Consider the following 24,276-nt stretch of genomic DNA (forward strand, 5'->3'; position numbering starts at 1 on the left):
AGCCAAACCCAAACAACAATTGTTTGGGTTCTCTATTTTCAGCTGAGAAGAGGATAGGAGGAGAAGATGATGTGTCATCCTATTTTGGCCAATGAGATCTTCGACCATTGCCAATCAAATCCCGATCGTCCACGATCGTTTGTCAATCTCGCGGAAGCTTACGAAGCTTCCAGAGATTTTTCTTTTCATCAATGACGGAAAGGTTCCAACCATTTTATCTTAATTGTTGGTCAATGATTAACCACCAAAACTACATCGAGAATACGATTCTCGGTAATAGTTAGAAAGCCCCGGAACGATCGCAACAAACGTTGTTACGTGGTTTTCGGAATAAGGTTTTTCTCAATTCGATCGTCATTAATCATCGGCTAGTACCGAAGATGATGACACAACTCGTGGTTTCCGAAGCCGTCCAGACGAGAGCTTGGCATGGATCACCAGTAGAGGCGGGACTCCGACGAGGACCACTCGATTGATACTAATCCTGCTCAAACGTCATCGAAAAGGTATGCGTAGAATTATTTAGTTTTCTATAAATTTAAATTTTGCAAGTAGAATAATTTATTATTCTGAAAATTTTAATTTCCTGTCATGTCTTGTACTTGTTATTTCCCGCTTATGTATGCGTGTGTTGTATGATAATTCCTTGTAATTATTATTTTATTTCTGCTGCGTATGTTTTTGAAACGTGTAAATACATGCATTGCACCGGGACGATCCCAACATTTAACTCTATCAAGATGAAATCTATTACTACATTAAAGACATTAAAGTGATGCCCAACTGTAGTTGTTGGACAATCTTTTTATTTTAGGATTGTTGTATAATCTTACTTCTCAGATTGTTGTCGGTGTTATAGAGGAATAGTTTGAATTGAAATTATAAATCAAAATTAGATTATCTGTCAAGATGACCTAAGTTGACAATCTCAAGATGTCAGGCTGGGCTAGTTAGACCGAGCTGCTAGGTTGTCTATGTTGCCAGGGAAGGCGAAGCTACCAAGAAGGCTAAGCTGTCAAGTGCCAACCTAGCTGAGTTCCCGAGTGCTCGATCCGATAGAGTAGCCATTTGCTGGACTACCGAGTGGATTTTCTTGAGCTCAAGTGGGGCATCATTGGCCGAATTCGAGTGGTCTCGAGTGGTGCAAAGTACCGCGAGGTCCAAGTGGCCCAAGTGCTTCCTAGCCGAGTTGGAAGCCAATGCTATTTCGGGATGCCGAGTGTCACCAGTGTTAGTATTAACCCTTAGAGCCAATTATGAAATGATTGACAAGGAAACTTTTGTATCATATTTCATTAATAAAAGGCAAAGTCTATGGTTATTATATTTACTTCAGATTTGTGCCAGATGAATAAATATAATAATATCCTAGGGTAGTAGGTTCTAGTTTATAGCATATCAATTGGTTGAATTGATAGTGGAAGATTGTAGATATATATAGAATACTACTTTTAATTATTCCTAGTCAAGCTTTAATATACAAGAGCAATATTAATATGTTGAGACTAGCATATAGGTCAATTGATGACTTAATCTCATAAGTCATGGATATAAGATATCAAGTTGATACATTGGTATATATTAGAGAATATGTACTAAATTGACCTGCCATGAGAATACTTCATGAATCGTTATATGAGTGTTATAAATATTCTCATAGTGAGTATTAGTATAAATAGTTTTTAGACCTGAAGTTATTACGGTTCCCTACATAAGGAGTTATGTACTTTAGTATCGACAAACATCACCTGTAACAAGATGGACTATAAAGTCAATCACTAGGTATGCAATAAATTATATGGAGGGATGTGAGTGATATAAATATGATCTATCCCTTTTATATGACGATAGTGATATCAGTGAGCCCTTTGATTAAGTAGGACTACTAAAATGCATGAACATACTCAAATAAGTCAATATGAGATATTGAGCTCATTTGATTAAGTGAGTCTACTTAGAAATCAAGAAACACAAATATTGATAAGAGGATGACATGGTCTATACCTCATGGATTAATCTAGATATCAAGGATAAAAGGACCAAGTTATACAAGATTATAGACATAGAAAGGTTAGGTCGGATTTTGACATTCTTATCACTTGGGTAGCAATGATTTTGACATTCATTGCTTATGTATCTAAAATGTTATTTTAGATACATTGCCAATGTTATGAGAATCTATTGGGTCACACATAAAGAACATATTGATTTAGAGATGGATTAATTTTAGTTTTACTAAAATATGATGGATCCTAAGATTATAGGGTTAACTCCAATCTGAGTTAGACTTATTGAATTAGACTCAAATGAATTCAACTAAGAGATTATTGAATTGAATCTAATCCAAATTAGATTCATTGGATTAGATTCAGCCACTAAAGAGGATTAATATCCATTAATAGAGATTAATGGAGCATTGATGAAAAGAAGAGCAAAAGGCAAAAATCTTTTATATTCATTGGATGACCTTTTGTATTCATTAGATAACCTTTTGTATTCATTGGATGAGTACGAAAACTAATTTTATGCATTTTTATGGATGATTATTTTTTTCTAGTCTCCTCTTCTTCTCCTCTTGGCTGAACCATCCAAGTTGCTAGCACAACGAAGGTGGTTCTTTTCCCAAGGCTGAGTTCATGCGACAAACGAAGGATGTGTTTGTGTGGATATCGAAGAGGTATGACCATTCTGATCATACTGAGATCTGCCAAGTTAAAGTTGCTGTCGGGATTATTACGTTCATGTAATAAAGATGACAACTAGATAATAAACATGTACACTGTATTTGCATGGATCTCTGAAGGGATCATTTTTTCGCTGTGTTTATTTTTGATTTTTCACATAAGATCCCGTATCAGAGCCCCTTGCGAATGCATATACATCATTTTAGTTCTGTTTTATATGTGATATAGATAACAAACATGTATTTATTATGATTTATATGATTGTATGAGTATTTTATCGAGCAAATAGTTTGTGTTGATCAAACTAAAGGATTGTAGCATTTTCATACATAATATAAATGCGTGCTATAGTCCGATTTTGTTCGACAAATCTTTTATAACCTACGATTTTCATAATAGTTGATGCAGTTGCATCAATTTGTTGAGAACATATTGTGAAATTACTCACTCACTATTGTGAATAGATTGTATAGTATTTGTCACAAGTATGCATCAATCTATTATGAGGGAGGCCATAAGGTTGTGGTTTATAAATCATTATTTAGAATTATAATAAAAGCATGTTATAGTGCATGGTTAAAATTTATTATGAATGATGTATGCCATGGTGATGGTTATGATCCCTTTTTATCCAATGTGATTGGATTATGTGTGTGTGCATGTTATAATTCATAATACAGCATGCATGTCGTGCCTTTTACATTCATACTTTCAGTTGTAAAATTAGATTCCTCTTGAATGTAACTCGAGGTTTCTTTAAATTTGTAATGTACAATTAAGAATAGTACTAGTCTACTGGACGATAATGAAAAGGAGGAGACCAACAACACACGCCAACCAAGAAAACACTTGGAGAAGATGCAATACCCTATGCTGACCTTTTGATCTTCTCATTGGCTTAAGAAGATCATAGTAGACGGGTTATATAACCATGTCATGTTTCTAATTATGCAAATCCTAAACTATGAATCATAGACAATTTTGGACCTCATCTAATATTGTAAATCATAAAGTAATGTAAAACCCTAATTAAGAGCTTAACAATGTTATAGTCTAGAGTCTTGAACCTTAACAAATATCAAATCCTAAATTCTAAATCCGTCCTGAATAAACATACCTTTGACAAACAGGTAGATTAGGAGATGACAAGCGATGAAGTTGATTGGTAAAGATGACCGAGCAAGCGGAAATGGAGTCCTGAACCTTGATAAATATTAAATCCTAAACACTAAATTTGTCCTAAAATACGAATATATCATCAATAGACAAGTAGCTAAGGAGACAACAAGTAATAGAGTTGATCAATACAAGTAGAAGAGGAAGGGGAAATGATAGAATTCGAAGAAGAACGGAGAATTTGAAGCGTTGGATATGATTTTTCCTTAAACAAAGAGTTGATTTCAACCTGAACAGTCAACCTAGGATTAATACTTTAAATCAGTTTATCAAAATTTAAATCAGTTTGGCAAAGGATAGTATTGTCATTTCACAAGGGAGTGGTGGGAAGAGATATTATTTTTATAAAAAATTAAACTGGGATGTGCTGGATGATTTTAATAAAAAGAGTATTTTTTATTTTGCCTATTTTTTAATATAAAATTTTATAAAATCTATTAACAAACTTATAACCAGTTTTTTTTTTCTAAATACGCGATTGGTTCTGGGCTGCTCTCAAAAATGAAAAGAAAAGCTGTTTGGTTTCCTACTCTTTGTGCGTGATTGCAGACGGCGGCAAGGATGCATCACGTGTTCCGTCCGAGTCCTTTTCCTCGAACACAACGCGAAATGGACCGTGATCCCTTTCCCTTCCCGTCCAGTCCCGTGTTGGCGTGTTGTATTCAAATATAGCCTAAGTTGACTTTTATGCGATCCAATTCAAGTTGATGAGATACAAAGGCGATCGATTGGTGGGTATTAATTACGAGGGGGCGTTTGGTACGAGTATTTTCCGTTTTCATTTTCTGTTTTTCAGAAAATGAAAACAGAAAACCTGTTTGGTTGACGTTTTTATTTTTATTTTTTAGAAAATTCGTTCTCATTTTCTGGAAAACTGGAAAACGATGAAACATCGTTTTCTAAAAAATGGAAAATGCGGAGGTTGAGAATCAGAAAACGTGAAAACGCGCTTCGCTTCGCTGCCTGGTGTGGGGCTAGGTATAGAGACTCTTCCTCCGTTGTCGCCTCTGTTCACCGTCGCCAACATCCAGCCACCGCCATCTTCAGTTGTCGCCAGCTCGCGAAGAGGATACAGCAACCGAGGAGCTCCGCCGCTCCGTCGCCGTCGCACGCTGCCACCCCCTGTTCCGCCACCCCCTACACGAAGACACCGCAGCCCCCTCTGTTCTTCTTCTTCTACCTCTGCTCACCGTCGCAGATTGGCCGTCGCCGTTCGCTGCCCTTCAGCCGCCTGCCGCCTGCCTGCGCTCAAGACGCCGCCCACCAACGCCGGAGTCGCCGCCGCCTGTCGACGCCGCCTCTGCCGTCGGTCCAAGCTACGCAAGAAGTTGCCGATGAAATCGGTAAAGGAAACTTTACCGATTAGTTTTAATTAATTGAGTTAATTAATTATTAGATTAATTAGTTAATTAAATCATTAGTTAGTCAATTAGTTTAATAACTATTAGATTGTTAATTAATTGAGGATTAATATGTGTAATTAGGTAATTTGATAAAAGATTAATTGATGAATTGGATTAAGGTTAGTTAATTAATTAAAACTCGTGGGATTAGATAAAGGCTGTTGGATTAATTAAGATAATTAATTAAAACTCTAGATTTTTATTTTAATAAAAAAATAAAAAATATAGAAAATAGTTATCAAACCAAACGCGTTTTCCAATTTTCTATTCTAGAAAATAGAAAACAGCATATCATACCAAACATATTTTCTATTTTCTGAAAACTAGATCAGAAAATAGAAAATTAGAAATAGAAAATGAAAAACAGAAAATGAAAAATATTTTCCAAACCAAACGCCCCCTAATTTATTTCCTCCCCACCCACCCAACCCGCCAGAGTGCTCGTCCTCGTTCCGTCCCAGATTTGCCCATTTGGTTACGCTGAACATCCGACCTAGGGGACAACATCCACCAGGTCTGATCGTGCCTTCTTCACCAGGTCAGATATCTCGTCTGCTCCTAATCGATCAATTTGTGGATATCGTTCCTTCTTTTTCCCTGATCCCACCACAAGATTTCAAGTGCTCTCGATCAATGTTTCTTTGCTTCCACATCGATTAGGTTTTCAGACTGTTACAACGGCAGTAAGCGTATTTCTTCTTTGATTGATTCCGACTCATATTTCTTATTTCGGAGACAAGCTGTGGCGTAAGCTTCGAGCTGAATCTTCGCCGAACAAAACTTTGATCTGGCAGTGACGTTTCTTTTGTGCGTGTTTTTTTTTTTTGGATCCCAGGATCTGGGGATTCTGCGCGCCAACAATTATTTTCTTCCTATATTGCCATCTTTCCTTCTACAATGGTGGCAACTTTGGAGATAGGTCTAGGTGCTATATCTGGGGCAGCATCTCCCCAATTTTGTGCTGGTTTATTTGTCAACACTCCGCAATTGGCTTGCCCATCCAAAACCCATAGGAAATACTCGCGAAAGAGTCTTTTATACAGATCATTATACTCGACATCATGGAAACAGAACAGTTGCTTGCGGAGTTGTGCGCATGAGAAGGTCAATCACCGTTCCCAGTTTTTGAGTTGCCAGTGCCAGCGAGCTGAAGATACTAGTGGGATTGCCAGCAGTGATGCTAAAGGAAACTGGTACACAAGTCAGATCCCAGGTGACCTAAATGGCCAGAAATTTGCCTCTTTCGAGAATGGGCCAGCCATCGCTGGTAATATAGCAACCAATGGTTCACCATATAGGTCAAGAGGAAGTGCTGTTGAAGATGAAGCATGGCGTCTTCTACAGGATTCTATGGTGTATTACTGTGGAACCCCTGTTGGAACGATTGCAGCAAAGGATCCATCTGACAGCAGCAGCAATGTCCTAAATTATGATCAGGTTTTCATTCGGGACTTCATACCCTCTGGAATGGCTTTTCTTTTGAAGGGAGAATATGACATTGTTCGCAATTTTATTCTTCACACACTTCAGCTGCAGGTATTGCTTTTAGATTCATAAACGAACATGATTTTGTCTTTATTATAGCTAGAGATGAAACTAGCACTAGACTTAACAAACCAAAACTTGCTAAAAATTACCTTTGGTCCTTTTTCGTTTCAATTTTTCTTTGTTGTTCCCCTTCATTCTTTCCTTTTCCTGATTTATGATAGGAACAAACTTGATCTCTGATAGTGGACTGAGTTTATATGTAATCTCATTTCTCCAGATTTATTACCTTTCTACTAATCTGTGAATATAGTTAGTTTGTTCTTTTACTTGAATTTCTTCAAGAAGCTGTGAGTGCATATGCATTCCTTATGGCAGAATCTTTTTTCCTTAGATTTCTCTTGCTTGAGGTTATTTTTCCTTTAAGACTTATTTCAACCTTATTTGCATCTTTCATTAATCATATCAGCAAGATTCTTTATATTTACTTTCAGCAAGATTCTTTATATTTACTTTCAGACCATAAGCTGAATCACAAAAAGAAAGCTGTATGTTGTTGAATTCTTGCTTATGTTACCCTTATTTTGCAATTTGTAGAGCTGGGAGAAAACTATGGATTGTCACAGTCCTGGTCAAGGATTGATGCCTGCAAGTTTCAAGGTTAGGACAGTTCCGCTTGACGGTGATGACTCTGCTACTGAAGAGGTTTTAGACCCTGATTTTGGAGAAGCTGCAATAGGACGTGTGGCACCAGTTGATTCAGGTGTATCTTAAGTACTGTTGTTTATCTGCCAATATCTTTAATGTTTTATAGGAGGATTTTTTTCCCTTTGTTTTACATGTTTTTTCCACTGTCTGCTTTTTTATCTAGAGGTTTAGTGAGATCTTTTGGATTTGATATCTGTGAAGGTGCCAAGTCTTTTGCATGATCATCAACAGTGAAGTGCTCAGCATGCTACTTGTGTTTGCAGGATTATGGTGGATTATTCTGCTGCGTGCTTATGGAAAATGTTCTGGTGATCTCTCTGTGCAGGAAAGAATTGATGTGCAGACAGGAATCAAAATGATTTTAAAACTTTGTCTAGCTGATGGCTTTGACATGTTCCCAACATTACTAGTAACAGATGGTTCATGTATGATAGACCGACGCATGGGGATCCATGGCCATCCTCTTGAAATTCAGGTATGTTTCATCTGCTTCAGTTCAACAACTTTGCTATCCAAAAAAATTAGATATGATAATTAAAATTTTTGACCAAAATTTTTCAGTAGAGCTGGTTAGTAGCATTCCTCCAGCAATTTCATGTTTCTTCAAGCAGAGTAAAATGGTCATTACTAATAACGCAATAAAATAAGCAAACAAAGTGGGACACAGATTCTTAATAATAAACTACATGACAAATTATTGTTTGACATGTTTTTTGAGTAGATTCATTTACATATCAATCAATAAATGATGTACTATATTGCATCTTTGGCTGCTACACTACCCTATGTATTCTCTCATGTAATTCCAGGTGGATTATGATAAAATGCATAATAGATGTAAATAATGTGGATTTAGCTAAATAGTCATATTTAAGATTTAAACATACATCTTTTTCTAGTTTCCATAGTTTTTTATTAGATGTTGCATTTAAGTCATTTCAAGATAAGAAAACTGCTTCGTCCAGAAAGAATCTTCCACTGTCTGCATCTGAGTTCGTATCTGCAAGTGGTTGGCTGCTTGCTTGTTTAATTTTCTTTGTAAGCAACCACTTAGGTGGCTTTCTTTTCATATTCTACTTAAAATATGAAGTTCTAAAAATAGTCTTTGTATCTACATGTGGTTGGCTGTTTACTTGTTTAATTTTCTTCGTAAACAAGCACTTAAGTGGAGTTCTTTTCATATTCTACTTAAAATATGAAGTTTTAAAAATACTCTTCGTATCTGCACGTGGTTGGATGTTTACTTGTTTAATTTTCTTCGTAAGCAAGCGCTTAGTGGCTTTCTTTTCATATTCTACTTAAAATATGAAGTTTTAAAAATACTCTCAAGTGAGGTAATATATATATTTTTTCTATATTCCTCCATGCCAGATTTTACGCTCTTATTTGAGTGTTGCCGGTTCTAATGTTACGCCTCGGGGGAGTAATTCTCACTTACTAGAAGATACCTCATTTGGTGAGAATGTGGTAAAAGGAAACTAAGAGCCATTCAACTAAATACTAACTCAACGAATTCAACAAACATTATATATTTATATATTTTTTCTACAAAATACAATGAAACTCTAGAGTGTAAAGCATTATATGGATAGAATAAAAGAATACAACTAAAAAAAAAGAAGCAAACTGGTAATCAAGCAGGTTGAAGTAGGTCGAAGCAGGTTGAGATCTTTAAGAAATTTTATGTACTAGATCAAATCAAGTATAATCTCAAAAGCGTATCTTTGCCTCCAAAAATGGAGGTCAAAGAAAACAAAAAGTAAGCACAAATATGCTAAGTGGATAAATAAGAACGATGAGCAAAATTTAATCTTGGTTAAGAGGTCAAAAAAATTAGACAACTCATAATTTTATATTACAACTTTAAACTCTCCTGTGAGGTCTTTAGTTGTTTTTTTAATATATATTTAATCAATATTTTTTTATTTCTTTTCTTCTAATTATTTATCAACATTTAGAGTCACTATTGTTACTCTAAATTATCATTTTTACTTATCACAATTTAATATAAGTTTAATTATTATCATTTAGTCACCAATTATAAATCTATTAACAATAAGACATCTTTAGTAAATTAATATTTATAAATGAACCAAGAAGTGAATCACTATAGCTACCGTCCTCATAATGTAATAATGCCATCTCATGTATGAGTTAAAGCTCTCAACGATAATATACAATAATATCACACCCTTACACAGATAAATACTGACAGCAGGTGATCCCTCCCTCACTACCACATCCTCCAGTGGATGGATAGGTACTCTGGTATAAAGTTAGACTCAACTTTCACTTTTTAGTATTTCTTTTCTGTATTTAAACTTATTATGGTATCATTTTAAATCTTTACACCACAATTATTTTATTTTGTGTTCACATCTTATCCGTTACTCTCAACGAGTAACCTAAATCAATTGTCTTTTACTATATGTTATGCTAATTTCTTATATATTAGCATGCGATCTCCACATTAAGTATACATCATAAAGGTAAGGTATCAGTAAGTATTATGAAATGTGAAGCAGTTCGAATTAAGATATCAATTGGAGACTAAATCAGAGCATCTATTTTATGCCTATGTGAAACCCTCATATGACAATGAAAGAGTATCAATTATTTAATTCCCAATAATTTACGTTATTTAAAACCCATTTTGCTATTTTAAATATCATTTTCATCCCCCTTTTCAAAAACAATTGTAGGAGCATATGTGTACTTCATTTTATCTATTTATTCATGCACCAAAAATATATATGAGACAAAGAATATCCCACCTCTATATACAATAATAGCTCTAAGTGCCCCTAAATTAATGTGCTCTACTCGAACTTGCCTATAGATACAACATGAAAAATGACTCAAAAACCTTAAAATAAATATCTAATAATGATAATAACATGAAAATATAAAATTTACTATAATTTGAAGTTGTTGAATCCAATCATAATATCAATATAATTTAAATTTTTAAATGAGATGCATATTATTGTTGAACAATAATTTATTTTTTTCCCTTCTAATTCAGATATGTCAATCTAAATCAGAAATATAATGAAATAAAATATTTATCTAACACTTTCTCCTTGTTCCATGAAACAAGATAGGTGGTTTTTTGATATAACACAGGGCCAATCAAACCTAAATGGATACTGTAATTTGTCCAAAATAATTAATCATTTTACTTATGTCAACATATAATTATTTACTAAATCTTACATGTAATTGGCCGACATATGAACAATAACCTCTTTAAATGAGGTTATCAAGAAGTTCGGAAAATGAGGAAGGTTAAATAGCCGGCTGTGGCTTCTTTTGGCTTTGGTGGCAAACCACTAGAAAGAGAGACATTGAGAGGGGAAGAGAGAGAACGGTTGATGGCTCTCTCCTTTGGCTCAATGGTAGTTGATGGTCTTCTATGGGTGGAGAAACCAAAGGAGAGAAAAGAGAGGGAACAAAGGAGAGTCCTCTTGCGTTGTCGACGATGACCTCTCCTGACTCTGACTGTGAGCAATGCTTACTGCTATGCCCACATGGAAGAACAGGAAGAAAAAGGGAAAAGGAAATCAGAAAAGGAAGGGAAGAGAGAGGCTGTCGATGTCTATCGCCGGTACTTGTGTGTGGTGGAGGCGTGATGACAGGGCATCACTGGTGCGATGGTATTGTAGGAGCAACAAGAGAAGGAAGGAGAGAGAGATTACAGGTTTAGGGAAACAAGGTGGTGTTTGCGACGGAGAAGAGAGCGGTGATTAGTGGAGGAGATTCTAGCTCGATGTTGGATGAAGAAGAGAGGAAGGAGGAGGAAGAAGAGGGAAGAGGAGGTGTTGGTTAGGGAAACCAATGCCTGGAGGGAGGCTAGCGTGTAGCTTGCGACGTAGGGAAGAAATCATGTGTGGAAAAAATGCTAAGATAGAGAAAAGAGAAGAGAGAAAATTATCCCTAATTAAAACAATTCTCTAATTTCTATTAAATCGACAGAAGTGGTTTATCTCTACTTAAAATTTGGCCTCGCTAAAAATTGACTAAAACAAAGCCAAATCAACCCTATTCGAACCCATGCAATTCTAATCACCATGCCTACCCAGTGGGTTCAATTCGAGTCTAATTCAACCTTAATGCCCAAATTTAGTTTTTTTGATTGTTTAGTTCAATTTATTTTTAATGTTTGAAAATTTTAGAATAAATAAATTTGGAGACGTGAAAAATCATATATATATATATATATATATAGAGAGAGAGAGAGAGAGAGAGAGAGAGAGAGAGAGAGAGAGAGAGAGAGAGAATTGGGTATTTAATATCTACTCTACCATGATAGCTTATGCAGACTTACATGCAAATTCAAACCCTTCAATTTGTTAGCAATCATAAACTCTCACCCGTCCCCTCTTAGAGTCTCTCTTCTTTGTTATATGTATGTGGCTCAAGTGGTCCTGTTCAAGTCATTCCTTGTCGACTCTTTGATTTTACTTCTTCGCATTCTTCGAACAGTTTGGGCTATGTATTATTTCACTAACATTTATAGAAACTAGCATAAGGGACTATGTGAGCTGTTGCAAGGATAGATGACATTAGGAACCAACTCTAGAATAGAAAAGCATTGAGCATAATAAAAAACATTAGTCCCATTCTAATTGATGTTTGTTATTTTATGATGTCCATTTCAAATGTATGAATGCATATAGTTTTGAATGCCTTCTTTTATTATTTTCTTAATGCCAAAATTTATTTGTCTAACGTAAATTGTTAGTATGTGAGCAAGATAATGCATTTGACCTATTATCTTAGGTCAATTGCCATCTAATTTGCCAGATGTTTAAGGCTTATTGTGTATGTAAAGTTTGTTTACCATGTTGCAAGCATTGTGACTAATTGAACTCATAAATGTATAAGATGTTTATCTCATGGTTTGAAATCTCATACCGTATTAAGTAAACTCGATACCATTCAACACTTAACATAGATAATGTCTCATTCCTTTGTTTCATATCTTTCTTCAACCTCCAATCTATCACCGACACTAGGCATCAAAGCATCAACACGATATTAAAATAGTATCGTTCCAGTCAAAGACTAAAATTATGACATGGCTCCAGGTTTGAACCTTGGCGCCGAGTAGTATCTCGCTCGATAGGGTATAAGATTTTAAATCATGCTTGAAATTGCTTGGTACAGATAATTTATGTTGTGTTGTGTCGATCATATCGATGAGTATCATGTCATACTAACATTCAACATCCTTTGACATGCTATATTTATTATTATTTTGAGTTTTTGCTATGTGATACAATGTTAAAATTGTATGATTCCATCAAGGTTTCAAATTTCGATCCGTGCTGAGGTTTTGGTCCCAGACCGAAACGATACGGTTTCGGTATCATATCGTGCCATGCCGATATAGTTTCGGTATTTTTAAAATTTTAAATATAAATGTATATTAATTTTATTACTATTTGATTATTAAATATGTTGTATATGTTGAAATGTTGAATTTATATTTCAATATTTTCTCATAGATAATGCTTATTAAATTGTTATAAAAATTATTAAAAAAATTTTTTTTATAATTCAAAATTAAATTTAAAATTGTAAAATCATTTGAAAGGTTAAAAATAATTATAAAATTATTTGAAAATCATAAATTATTTTTTTGAATGTACTTGTAAATTTTTAATTTTAAAAAATTTATTTGAAATGTTTAAGAATTATATTTTCTTTAAAATTTTAAATTATTTTAAATTTATATTTAATTTTAAAATTAAATTATTTTATAAAATATTTATTAATTTTTAAAATTATTTAAAAATTTTGAAATAATTTTTAATATTTTATAACTATTAACAATAGTTTATTTTTTAAAAAATAAAAAATTAACTAAATAAAAAAAATCATGGCTGTAATAGCTCTCGTGGAGGTCGTCGTAGCACCGCAGCTCTTGTGAAGGGCTTTAGGAATATATAAAATTTTATTAGAATTTTAAATAAATTTTTATATATTTTAATGGGATAATTTGATTAGAATTGTAGGAAATATATTTGATTATTTATTTAGATTAGGGGTTGATTGGATTCATTAAAAAATAATAATAAATAAATAAAAATTTATTAGGGTTTAAATAAAATATATAATTAATTAAATAATTTTATTAGGGGTAAATTAAACCTTTAATTTAATTCATTAAAGTTCCATTTTAATTAAAAAAACTTAATTTTTTCTCGAGACGCGTGCAACCTTGGCACGCACTGACGCGAGGTCGCGTGATCCTGCGACCCTGCGGTTGTGTCGGAGAGGTCGTGCACCCCTCCAGTGAGGCCGGGGTTGCGCGACCACTCCAGCGCAGTCGCAATGGTCGCGCGACCCCTCTGTGTGATCTCTCCTACGGTTGGGCCTGGTGTCAGGTCGTGCCGGTGCTAGTCGGCAGGCGAAACGAAATGTTTCATCCATTTCGACCGGCTCGGCATGAAATTTTAATCCCTGAATTCCATATAAGAGTAAGTAATATACATTTGTTCTCTTCTTATTCTTCTTTTTCATGTTGTTTTTAGATAATGAACATTATGCGATTGTGTATATCAAGAGCATCATGTTTTGATTGCTATCACATAACTTTGTATTTTTGAGTTCTTCTAGGTTAATTTATGTGTTTAATGATAATTTTCACACAAATTATATAGAAAATGGGGAAAAAATTAAACCTGTACATTCATTAATATTTGCAATATTGAATCAACAAGTCCCTTTACAAAAAATTACGCTACAACTTTAAATTAACTCACATTGACATTAAATTACAAAAATTAGGGTCATGGCTTTTGAGTAGTTGAGTCTAGTTTCTACTTCTTCCATGAGTTTGCAAATGCAAAATTGAGTTAAAACCATATAAAATTAAATAATAAAACTAAAATCAATTAAAGCCAAAATAAAAAAAAACATAATAGAAATGAGATTTATATTCAAATGCACACTGACCTAAAGTCCATTCATAAAATATACCACAATGAATTATACATGACCTAAAAATAAACTTGGACAAAGACTTGATCCCTCCCTGTTAGACCAACCACATTTTGAACATTGCAGAAATTTGGTCTCATCTTTTCATCTCTATATTCTTAAATAGTTTGCCATGTCTCTCTCCTTGCCTCTTAGCATGGTAGCAAGGTGGATCATCCCCCTTCTCAAACCATCATGCCTAGGGAAAATCTCTTATTCTATCCCACTATAAGCAATCTAAGTTGTAAGACCAGAACCCATGATATAGGAAATTGGATAAAATCAAAGGGCTTTATGAGCCTAAGGTTGTGAAGGTCTTAAAATTTCTAGAATACAAGATGACAAAATCAATAGAAACACACCGCTTATTTGAAAGAAATACTTCCTTTATGTTGAAGTTTTGACTCTAACTGAAGAACGTGAAATTTCCTTGATAACTAAAAGCATCCAAGCACACCTGACCTCGGGCCGGGTCCGAACCAGACCTGGCCTAGACCCGTAACTGGGTCAACGGGTTGGTTACCCATTAACTCGGTGACACGGGCCTGAATTGAAGCCGGCTCGGTTGGAGCTGGTCTGGTTCCAGTTTCGATTTGGACACAAAAATAATTGTTGAACCTCTGGTTCAACAGTGTTTTTTTTAACGTTGGAAATCGAAATGCGTTGGTGGCCTTGACTAGCTTCGACGGGGCTCCGACAACTGCTGTTGAGATGCAAGGATAGCGACGGAAGGAAAAATAATAAAGGACGTTGTGGTGGCTGTGGTTGGCTTGAAAACAACAAAACAACAAAAGAAATGGAAGAGAGGGTGGGTTGTTGTTCTAGAGAAGAGGAGATGGGAGGCTGTAGGTTTTGCTACAGTTGGAGAAAATAAGAGGAGGGGGGGGGGGGGGGGGGGGAGGGATGAAGAAAAAAGAAGATAAGGAGAGATCAGGCCTCGAGGTGCGTGGAATAAAAAAGGGATAGGTGGGGTCGTGGTGAGCGGCGTTAGTTGTGGCCTGCGGGTTGGCATGTGTGGGAGAGAAAAGAAGAAAGAGAGGAAAGAAAAGTTCCTTTGAAAATTTCATATTTCATTTTAAATCGATTTGATCAATTTAACTTGCACAATTTTTTATTTATTTTGTATATTTATACATTTTAAAATATTTTTAAAATATAAAATATAAATAATAATTTTGAACCATCGCGAATCATGAACCGAATTATAACCAGCGGTTCCGAACTGTGAACCGTAATCATCTTGAACGGTTAAGTTTAAGGTTCAACATTCTTAGAACCGTCAAATCAGCGGTTTCGAACCGTCGAACCGATAGTTCTGAACTGTGGTCGGGTCTACATCTACAACCTAGAGTTGGGTCATTATAGTTTTAAAGCCAACAAGTCAGATATACACTTGCAAGACATGTGTAGGGTTTAAATTAAAACAAAAGGAAAATTATTAATAATTTGAATACAGTAAATACAAAAATATTCTTACTTGTATGTTGGAGCTGGAGTCCCCAGGTTTCATTGAATACAGATGGCAAGCGTTTATCATAACTAAAGAGGAAAACAATTCATAAACTAGAGCTCTGTCAAGGCGACAACTGAAGGAAACTGAGAGGTGTTCAAGAAATAGGTTACAGAGTCAAAAGGTGACACTACTGGCTAACACATTGCTGTGAGCATTAGTGTGAGAGAAGGGAGGTTGTTGGAAAAGGAAAGTGGAAGAGAAATAGGAATATAAAAAGTATTATTAAGTTTCAAACCTCCGGTCTAATCTGTGTTGTTTGATCCCATAACAATGAAAGGACTCCATATCAATAGCCCACATCATTGGGTCTAGTCAATTTATATAATGGATGCTTTGGCTCTGTATTCTTACATGCAGGCAATCTTAATTTGACATATCAGATTAAGGAGGGAGGATGAAGAAAAAGAAGATAAGGAGAGATCAGCCTCGAGGTGCGTGGAATAAAAAAGGGATAGGTGGGGTCGTGGTGAGCGGTGTTAGTTGTGGCCTACGGGTTGGCATGTGTGGGAGAGAAAGAAGAAAGAGAGGAAAGAAAAGTTCCTTTGAAAATTTCATAGTTCATTTTAAATCGATTTGATCAATTTAACTTGCACAATTTTTTATTTATTTTGTATATTTATACATTTTAAAATATTTTTAAAATATAAAATATAAATAATAATTTTGAACCATTCGCGAATCATGAACCGAATTATAACCAGCGGTTCCGAACTGTGAACCGTAATCATCTTGAACGGTTAAGTTTAAGGTTCAACATTCTTAGAACCGTCAAATCAGCGGTTTCGAACCGTCGAACCGGTAGTTCTGAACTGTGGTCGGGTCTACATCTACAACCTAGAGTTGGGTCATTATAGTTTTAAAGCCAACAAGTCAGATATACACTTGCAAGACATGTGTAGGGTTTAAATTAAAACAAAAGGAAAATTATTAATAATTTGAATACAGTAAATACAAAAATATTCTTACTTGTATGTTGGAGCTGGAGTCCCCAGGTTTCATTGAATACAGATGGCAAGCGTTTATCATAACTAAAGAGGAAAACAATTCATAAACTAGAGCTCTGTCAAGGCGACAACTGAAGGAAACTGAGAGGTGTTCAAGAAATAGGTTACAGAGTCAAAAGGTGACACTACTGGCTAACTCATTGCTGTGAGCATTAGTGTGAGAGAAGGGAGGTTGTTGGAAAAGGAAAGTGGAAGAGAAATAGGAATATAAAAAGTATTATTAAGTTTCAAACCTCCGGTCTAATCTGTGTTGTTTGATCCCATAACAATGAAAGGACTCCATATCAATAGCCCACATCATTGGGTCTAGTCAATTTATATAATGGATGCTTTGGCTCTGTATTCTTACATGCAGGCAATCTTAATTTGACATATCAGATTACTCGACTTGTACCATCCTAGTTTATTTTAATCTTGGTTTCTGATTTCAGAAGCCTTTAAATATTATTAGTCAGATGCCTAGGTGATCAAGGATAAGGTCAACTAGACAGTTAAGATCTTTGTTCATCTTAAACTGTTGGGCCTTAATATCAGAGTTCTTTATCTAAAGTGTGAATAGTTTGACCTCGAAAGTAGAAATAAAACTATTTAAGTATCATGAAAACAATTTAAAATATTAGAATAATATTTTAAATATTAATATTAAATATTTTATGAAGTCAAAACAGGGTTAAATAAAATATAATCTATAGCCTAAATATGCAATTTACAATCAAAGAGATGAAATAAGAAATGATACTCTAAAATTCTAAATTATGTAACAATAAGAAAATTTATGCCCCCCTCCCTTGCTGACATGGTGCAACGGTAAGACGTTCAACAGATTAATCAAGCACCCATGGTTCGAATCTCAACTACGGCGCACTACAAGACATTTTCCTCCAGTGAGATGAAAAATCTAGGACGTTGGCTGTTGGGCGAGGAGCCGCTTGCGCTTCCAGATCTATTCGGTGGGCGAATTAGGGAGAAGACCACTCATCTCCAGGATTAGTTGGGTATGTAAGGGTCTAGATACCTGTATTATCAAATAATAATAATAATGAAATTTATGATCAATTAACTTTTATTGAATTTGTAAAAGAGTTTTAAAAATTGTCTAATCCACTTATTTCTATCTTGGTACCATTATGCTTAAGGTTTTTGTTTTGAGCTAGGTTTCAATCCCAGGCTAGTTAGAGATGTGTTGGTGGTGCGTCGAGGTGGTGCTGACCACATGCTGAAATGGTGTCAGCTGATACATAGAGAATAAAGAGGGAAAAATTGTCATTGAAGTAAGGTAATCACCATTCAGTTAGTTGATTTTGAACCTTAGCTGAGATTGTTGCCAATGTGAGGTGATTTTGAACCCTGGATGGCATGCTTTCTACTCTTTCCTGTGGCCTAGGGTTTGAAATCATGTTTTTCTGCAAGATATGGTTATAAATTGTAACAAGAGGGGACGGGAGGGGGTGGGGGTTAGAGAGGAAACTTACTTTGATATTTGCTGGAGCCATCGACATTTCTTCCAGAAGACTCAATTGAAGGTTCTTATGTGCTAGTGTCTAAGCCCATGCCCATGAGAATATGACATCTTGCCTATATCGAGCCAGATTATTTGAGATTTAAATAATGGTTAGACTCCAATTTTCTAGCTCTAAGACTCAACACCAACTTGATTAAATTTGACTAAGTATTTTGGACCACATCAATTATCAAAATGCACCTCACTTAGGATATAATTAAGACCATGATTCGAAAAATAGTTGTGCTGGTTGGCACTGTCAAAACCTTTTATTTGCTAGTCAATTTACGTGTGAAATGCACAAGAAATTGGTAGAACTTTGATGGCAGAATGCTAAGGTAGAATGACTCCAGACCTAGCAAAGCATGAGTCTCCCTTGGAGCTTTGTAGAAGGATGGATTTTGAAGCTCCTTCAGACCTGGAGAACAAGACACACTAGCATCCGACTCAATTAGAACAAATTGTCTAAATTTAGAGTGGAGGAATCTTCTTCCTCCACCTTCGTAGAGAGTAGCAAGAGGTAGGGTCATCCCTGCAGCTCCTACAGCTTTAGTCTTTTTCCTATGGCTTCATCAAGGTTTCCTCCATCTCGTCTAGGTAAGGCTCTTGTCTTCTTCTGTTTCGCCTTGCCTCGAAGTTTCCTCCAGTTCCTCTAGCAAAGGTTTTTAAGGGAGAATGACTCTAGATCTAGTGAGATAAGTAACTTTTAGGAGGATCAATTTTGAAGCTCTTCCAGGCCCAGAAAACAAGATACATTAGCTTCAGGCTCTGTTAGAACTAATTGCCAAGATCTAGAATGTCTAAATCTTCTTCCTCTTGCTTCTTCAAGACCTGGTGAGTAGCAGAGCATCTTCCTTCCTACAGCTTAGTCTTCTACCTCTCGCCTTGTAAAGTTTTCTTCCATATCCTCTGTCTTTCTTCTTACGCTAAGAGAGAATGACTCCATACTTAGCGATTAAATATTTTTGCCAACTTGATTTCCTAAAGATCCAAGATCTACAAGTTGCTCAGTCAAGCTTAAGTCCTGTATTGGACCTTTTTTAGTTGCTCAGTATAAACCTTTCGTTAAGTCCACTTCTCAGAATACTGAGGCTATGCATAATTTTTGTAGTCCCATGGTGCTATATTTGGAAGCTGGCAATCTTACTGTACTACGCACTACTTGATTTAGTTAATTGTACTGCTTCTTTAAAGTGATGTGTCTCAATGATTACAGGGATGAATGGAGAAACACCATAGTCAAATTGGGACTGGATTTTTTAAAGTTTACTCAAGATTGAATTAGTTAGGTTTATATGTTGTAGAACATGTAGTTGACTGTTGATCTTTTTTTCCCTCCTTTTTTTTTCATTATTTTTTGGCATTGCTAATTAACTGGATATTTATCTTGTCAATGGTCATAGGGGAAGGTTTTTCAAGCAAACCTTTTGATAGTTTTGATAGCTTTTTTCGTTGTTCCCTTCTAATTTAATTGTCAGTTAAATCACTTGCATCAGACATTTTCATTTAGGTGGAATTTTACATTGTCCTTTGACCTGAAATGAGCAGTTACTTAAATCATAACTTGTTTAGTATTCTTTATAATTTTTCTTTTTCCAAGTGTTGGGAGGTAGGTTGTTGTTGCCTCAAGAGTGTATACAGATTGATACAAGTATTGTTTAAAGCATGTTGTACCTAAGGAAACTATATGAATTGTTTTATACATTTCCATTTTACTGAGGCCTACAAATTTCCAGGCACTGTTCTATTCAGCTCTTTTATGTGCTCGTGAGATGCTTGCACCGGAGGATGGATCAGCAGACTTAATTCGGGCATTAAACAATAGGCTAATAGCATTGTCATTTCACATTAGGGAGTATTATTGGGTAGACAAAAGAAAACTCAATGAGATCTACCGATATAAAACAGAAGAATATTCATATGATGCAGTGAACAAATTCAACATCTATCCTGATCAAATTTCTCCATGGCTAGTGGAATGGATGCCTAATAAAGGAGGATACTTTATTGGAAATTTGCAGCCTGCTCATATGGACTTCAGATTCTTTTCTCTGGGAAACTTGTGGTCCATAGTAAGCAGCCTTACTACAACTCATCAAGCACATGCGATTTTGGATCTTGTTGAAGCTAAATGGTCTGATTTAGTGGCAGATATGCCATTTAAGATATGCTATCCTGCTCTTGATGGTCAGGAATGGCGCATTATCACTGGAAGTGATCCCAAAAACACGTAAGATCTTTAATCAGTTATGATAAAATTTGTAGTTATTTCTTTTGTTTTTATTATAAATATTTAAATATGTGTTTTTATGCAGGCCTTGGTCGTACCATAACGGAGGTTCATGGCCGACATTGCTCTGGCAGGTAAGAAAATTGGCTTACTGTTGTCTTCTACTTGCATGTGTATTTAGCATACTCATTGCATGTGTATTTAGCATTATCATAAGATCTCACTTGTGCTTTTGGCATATCAAATATGGTCTTTTAATTTTACCATCATGGATATGTTTGGATTGGAAATAGAATATATGATCAAAAGAGTTATACACTTAATGACTAGAGTGATGTAATTGATGGCTGAATGCATGGTTTAAAATCTCAAACCGTATTAGAGTTTTGATTTATGATCAAAATGATATGGTTTCAGTATTGTATCATGCCGTGTCGATATGATTTTGATATTTTTTAAATATAAAATAGGTTAATTAGAAATAAAAATTTAATATAAATATTTAAAATATAAAAAATAATTTTTAAAAAAAAAAAAAAGGGATCATGACACTTCCATATGGTAAATAAATAAATAAATAATTTATTATATATTTTCAAAATTAAAATAAATAATATATATATTTATTAAATTAAAAAGATAATTTTATTAGGATTTAATTAAGCCATTATCCCTACTAGGATTGATTGAAATTATTAATATAAGTTAAAAAAAACCCCTCTCCTCCTCGCAACCCTCAATGCCTCCACAGAGGGCGTGGGCTTGCGCAACACCTCAGAGGTAGCTGCGGGGCTCGAGCGACACCTCTGAGGCAGCTACGGGACTTTGTGTCGGTGCCTGTTGGCGGACGGAATGAAATGTTTTGCCCATTTCGCCGGCATGACATAAGATTTTAATCCATGGGTGAATGCCCCTCTAATGCTATGTTTGGTCCATCAAATGGAATTGATAGAGAATGAAATAGAAGTATGACTTTCTTGATTTGGCTCATGGAATGGAATAAAATGGATCATTTTCATTTGAATTGCCAGATCATTACAAGTAATGAGCAAGGAATAATTCTCCACATTGGTAAAGATATCCCTTTCAAGTTGTAGATGATGGTTCACTTGTGCCTCTGGTTATCTTCGTTAGATGATGGTTCTCTCAGTTCAACTTTTGCCCACTCGCTCACTTGGGTTGCCAAATCCTTCTTGCCCATTCTTTTTGTTCAAAATACTTTTTGTTTTTGGAGAATTGACCAAAATAAGAAGAGGATCTTTTAGAGAATGAAATAAAGTGGGAATAGGTATTTGTTGCAAGGAGAAATATCTAAGAAGAATGATTAGAGAATAATAATCCCTTAGGGCAAAAATACCATAAGATTTGGATTATAAACCCTCAAAAGAAATAATGTGGGTTTTGACTACAAATTTAAGTAATTTTGAAGTGATCTATAAATTCCTTTTCAACATTTCCATTTCCGATCAACTTCAAAAATGAATACGCCTGTACCCATTAATCACTAATTGTTTGAGAAAAGGAGTTTCTTGAGTTGGAAAAGAGTAGTGATTTTTTTTTTTAATTTTGTTGTAGGTCGAGTTTTAAGTTTTTCTTGATTCTTTTTATAAAAAAATTAAATATTTTTTTTCAAATATATATATATATATATATATATATATATATATATATATATATATATATATATTTCAAACAAAAAAGTCATGCTTGTTCCCCTCAACTTTATCCGTTGACAACCTATTATTAGCACATGACAGTTCACAATGTTAGCCTATTCTGTACATTGCTGACTATAAGATTTTTGGTTTTCAAACATAAGTTCGACTCAATTTAACAGGTTGCATGTCGATGTTATGATCATTTTGTTTTATCCATTTTTTTATTATGCAGCTCACAGTTGCGTGCATCAAGATGGACCGGCCGGAAATTGCTGCAAGAGCCATTGAGGTTGCAGAGAAGCGCTTAGCATTAGACAAGTGGCCTGAATACTACGATACTAAGCGAGCACGTTTCATCGGGAAACAAGCTCGACTCTATCAAACTTGGTCCATCGCAGGTTTCTTGGTGGCAAAGCTGCTTTTGGAAAAGCCAGATGCTGCTAGAAATATTTGGAACGACGAGGATGCAGAGATTGTCAATGCATTAAATATTTTCCCAAGGGGGAAACGGGGTAGGAAAGCATTGAAGAAAACATACATAATTTGAGATGCACTTGATCCCTTTTAAATTTGGAAGTTGGCAGAACATTTTGCTGCAGAATCTCTTCAGGCTATGATGAACGAAGGAGGTTCAAGGCATGCATTTCTGTCTTCTTTGGTGCATCAAAGCTTTATAAATGTGTATATAATAATTCCTTGACGTCACCTTATTATTTCCACCATCCAGTTTTTGGAGGGATGTTGTAATAGATTGGTATGTAGTTGATGCTGTTGAGGGCTCTTTCAGCTCTGGATTGTAAGTGGAATAACGTGTGGAATCTTTGGATCCTGAAATAGAACAGACTAGGTATGAAATGTGCCTGACCTATGGTTTTGGATGAATTGTATAGGAAATAAAATCCAGTTGTAATCGTGATTTTAGACAACACTTTGTCAAGTACTCGTACTAAAATGAGCTTGGTTACATAATCAACAGATAAGTTAAAGAGACAACTTAGATTGTCACTTCTACCCACTATTCTTTGTTTGCTTGATGACTTAGATTATGAGCGTCTCTATGAGGATGCATCTCAATTGTTTTTGCATCCTAACCTAGAAAAAATCTCACTGTGATTTTTTTATTCCAGAATGAATGAGCTGCTTCATTAGGAGGTAGCTCATGCTGAGTTAGTACATGATTTGTTCATCTTATAGAAAGAAAAAAAAATTATTTATCAAATTTTAAATTATTGAAAGATAAAGGGTGGATTTAGTTTGTAATTTCCATTGATTGACGAACTCATCGAACGAATAGTTATCATAGCATTAGACAAAGAAATGCCTAATGGACCACCAAATGAGAAAAAGGCATATCAAAGTTTGTAATTTTACAACAGTAGAGATGAAGGCGTGAATGGAGCTTTGTAGGCGAATCAGCTGAGCAGCATGTAAATCCTAATAATGCACAAGCCCTAAAAGGGACAATGACAGGAAATGTTACCTAGAGCATGAACGCTAGGTTTACCACGGAGGATGGATGACATCAAACCTCATCCTTTGGTGAAGTTGAATGCATATAATAGACACCAAGTCATCAAGATTTAAGAGAAGAAGAATCGAACACTATCATCATAATGGGTGAATGCTAACGGATGTTCTGTGTAAATGCATGTTGCAATTTCTTGATGATATATATTTCATAAAGAAATGATAGCCAAAGAATGCTTAAAATAAGCCTATTACGAGAAGAAGAAAAAAAAAGTGGGCTAACTGATAAAGAACATAACTATATATTTGCCGAAAATGTTGATGGTGTTTCTGCATAGTGCGTAGTGGGAAATAAAGAGAGGGAGAAGAATATGATCAGGAGGCAAGGTGGTGGTCGCTTAGATAGATGAGGTTGCATTGTTGGTCTTCAAAAGAGGTTGAAGGGTAGCTTGACAATATA

General features: G+C 35.1%; 1 protein-coding gene across 3 annotated transcripts; it reads left to right on the forward strand.

Moving 5' to 3' along the window:
- Nucleotides 1–5,695: 5,695 nt before the first annotated feature.
- On the forward strand, nucleotides 5,696–23,286 carry LOC141848439 (neutral/alkaline invertase 3, chloroplastic-like). 3 transcript variants are annotated; one of them, XM_074736468.1, is made up of 7 exons: nucleotides 5,696–5,801; nucleotides 6,099–6,799; nucleotides 7,346–7,511; nucleotides 7,720–7,931; nucleotides 20,198–20,691; nucleotides 20,777–20,825; nucleotides 22,582–23,286. In XM_074736468.1, exons 2-7 carry the CDS (start codon nucleotides 6,161–6,163, stop codon nucleotides 22,894–22,896), a joined length of 1,875 nt encoding a protein of 624 aa, XP_074592569.1. In that variant the 5' UTR covers nucleotides 5,696–5,801; nucleotides 6,099–6,160; the 3' UTR covers nucleotides 22,897–23,286. The 3 variants fall into 3 exon arrangements, with proteins under 3 accessions (XP_074592569.1, XP_074592568.1, XP_074592570.1); XM_074736467.1 differs by having other exon boundaries at nucleotides 5,700–5,946; XM_074736469.1 differs by having other exon boundaries at nucleotides 5,700–5,943.
- The last annotated feature ends 990 nt before the right edge of the window (nucleotides 23,287–24,276 follow it).

Source organism: Curcuma longa, chromosome 17 (genome assembly GCF_044706935.1).
Source record: "Curcuma longa cultivar G26 ecotype Majalengka, Jawa Barat chromosome 17, ITB_CL_G26_1.1, whole genome shotgun sequence".
NCBI lineage: Eukaryota > Viridiplantae > Streptophyta > Magnoliopsida > Zingiberales > Zingiberaceae > Curcuma > Curcuma longa.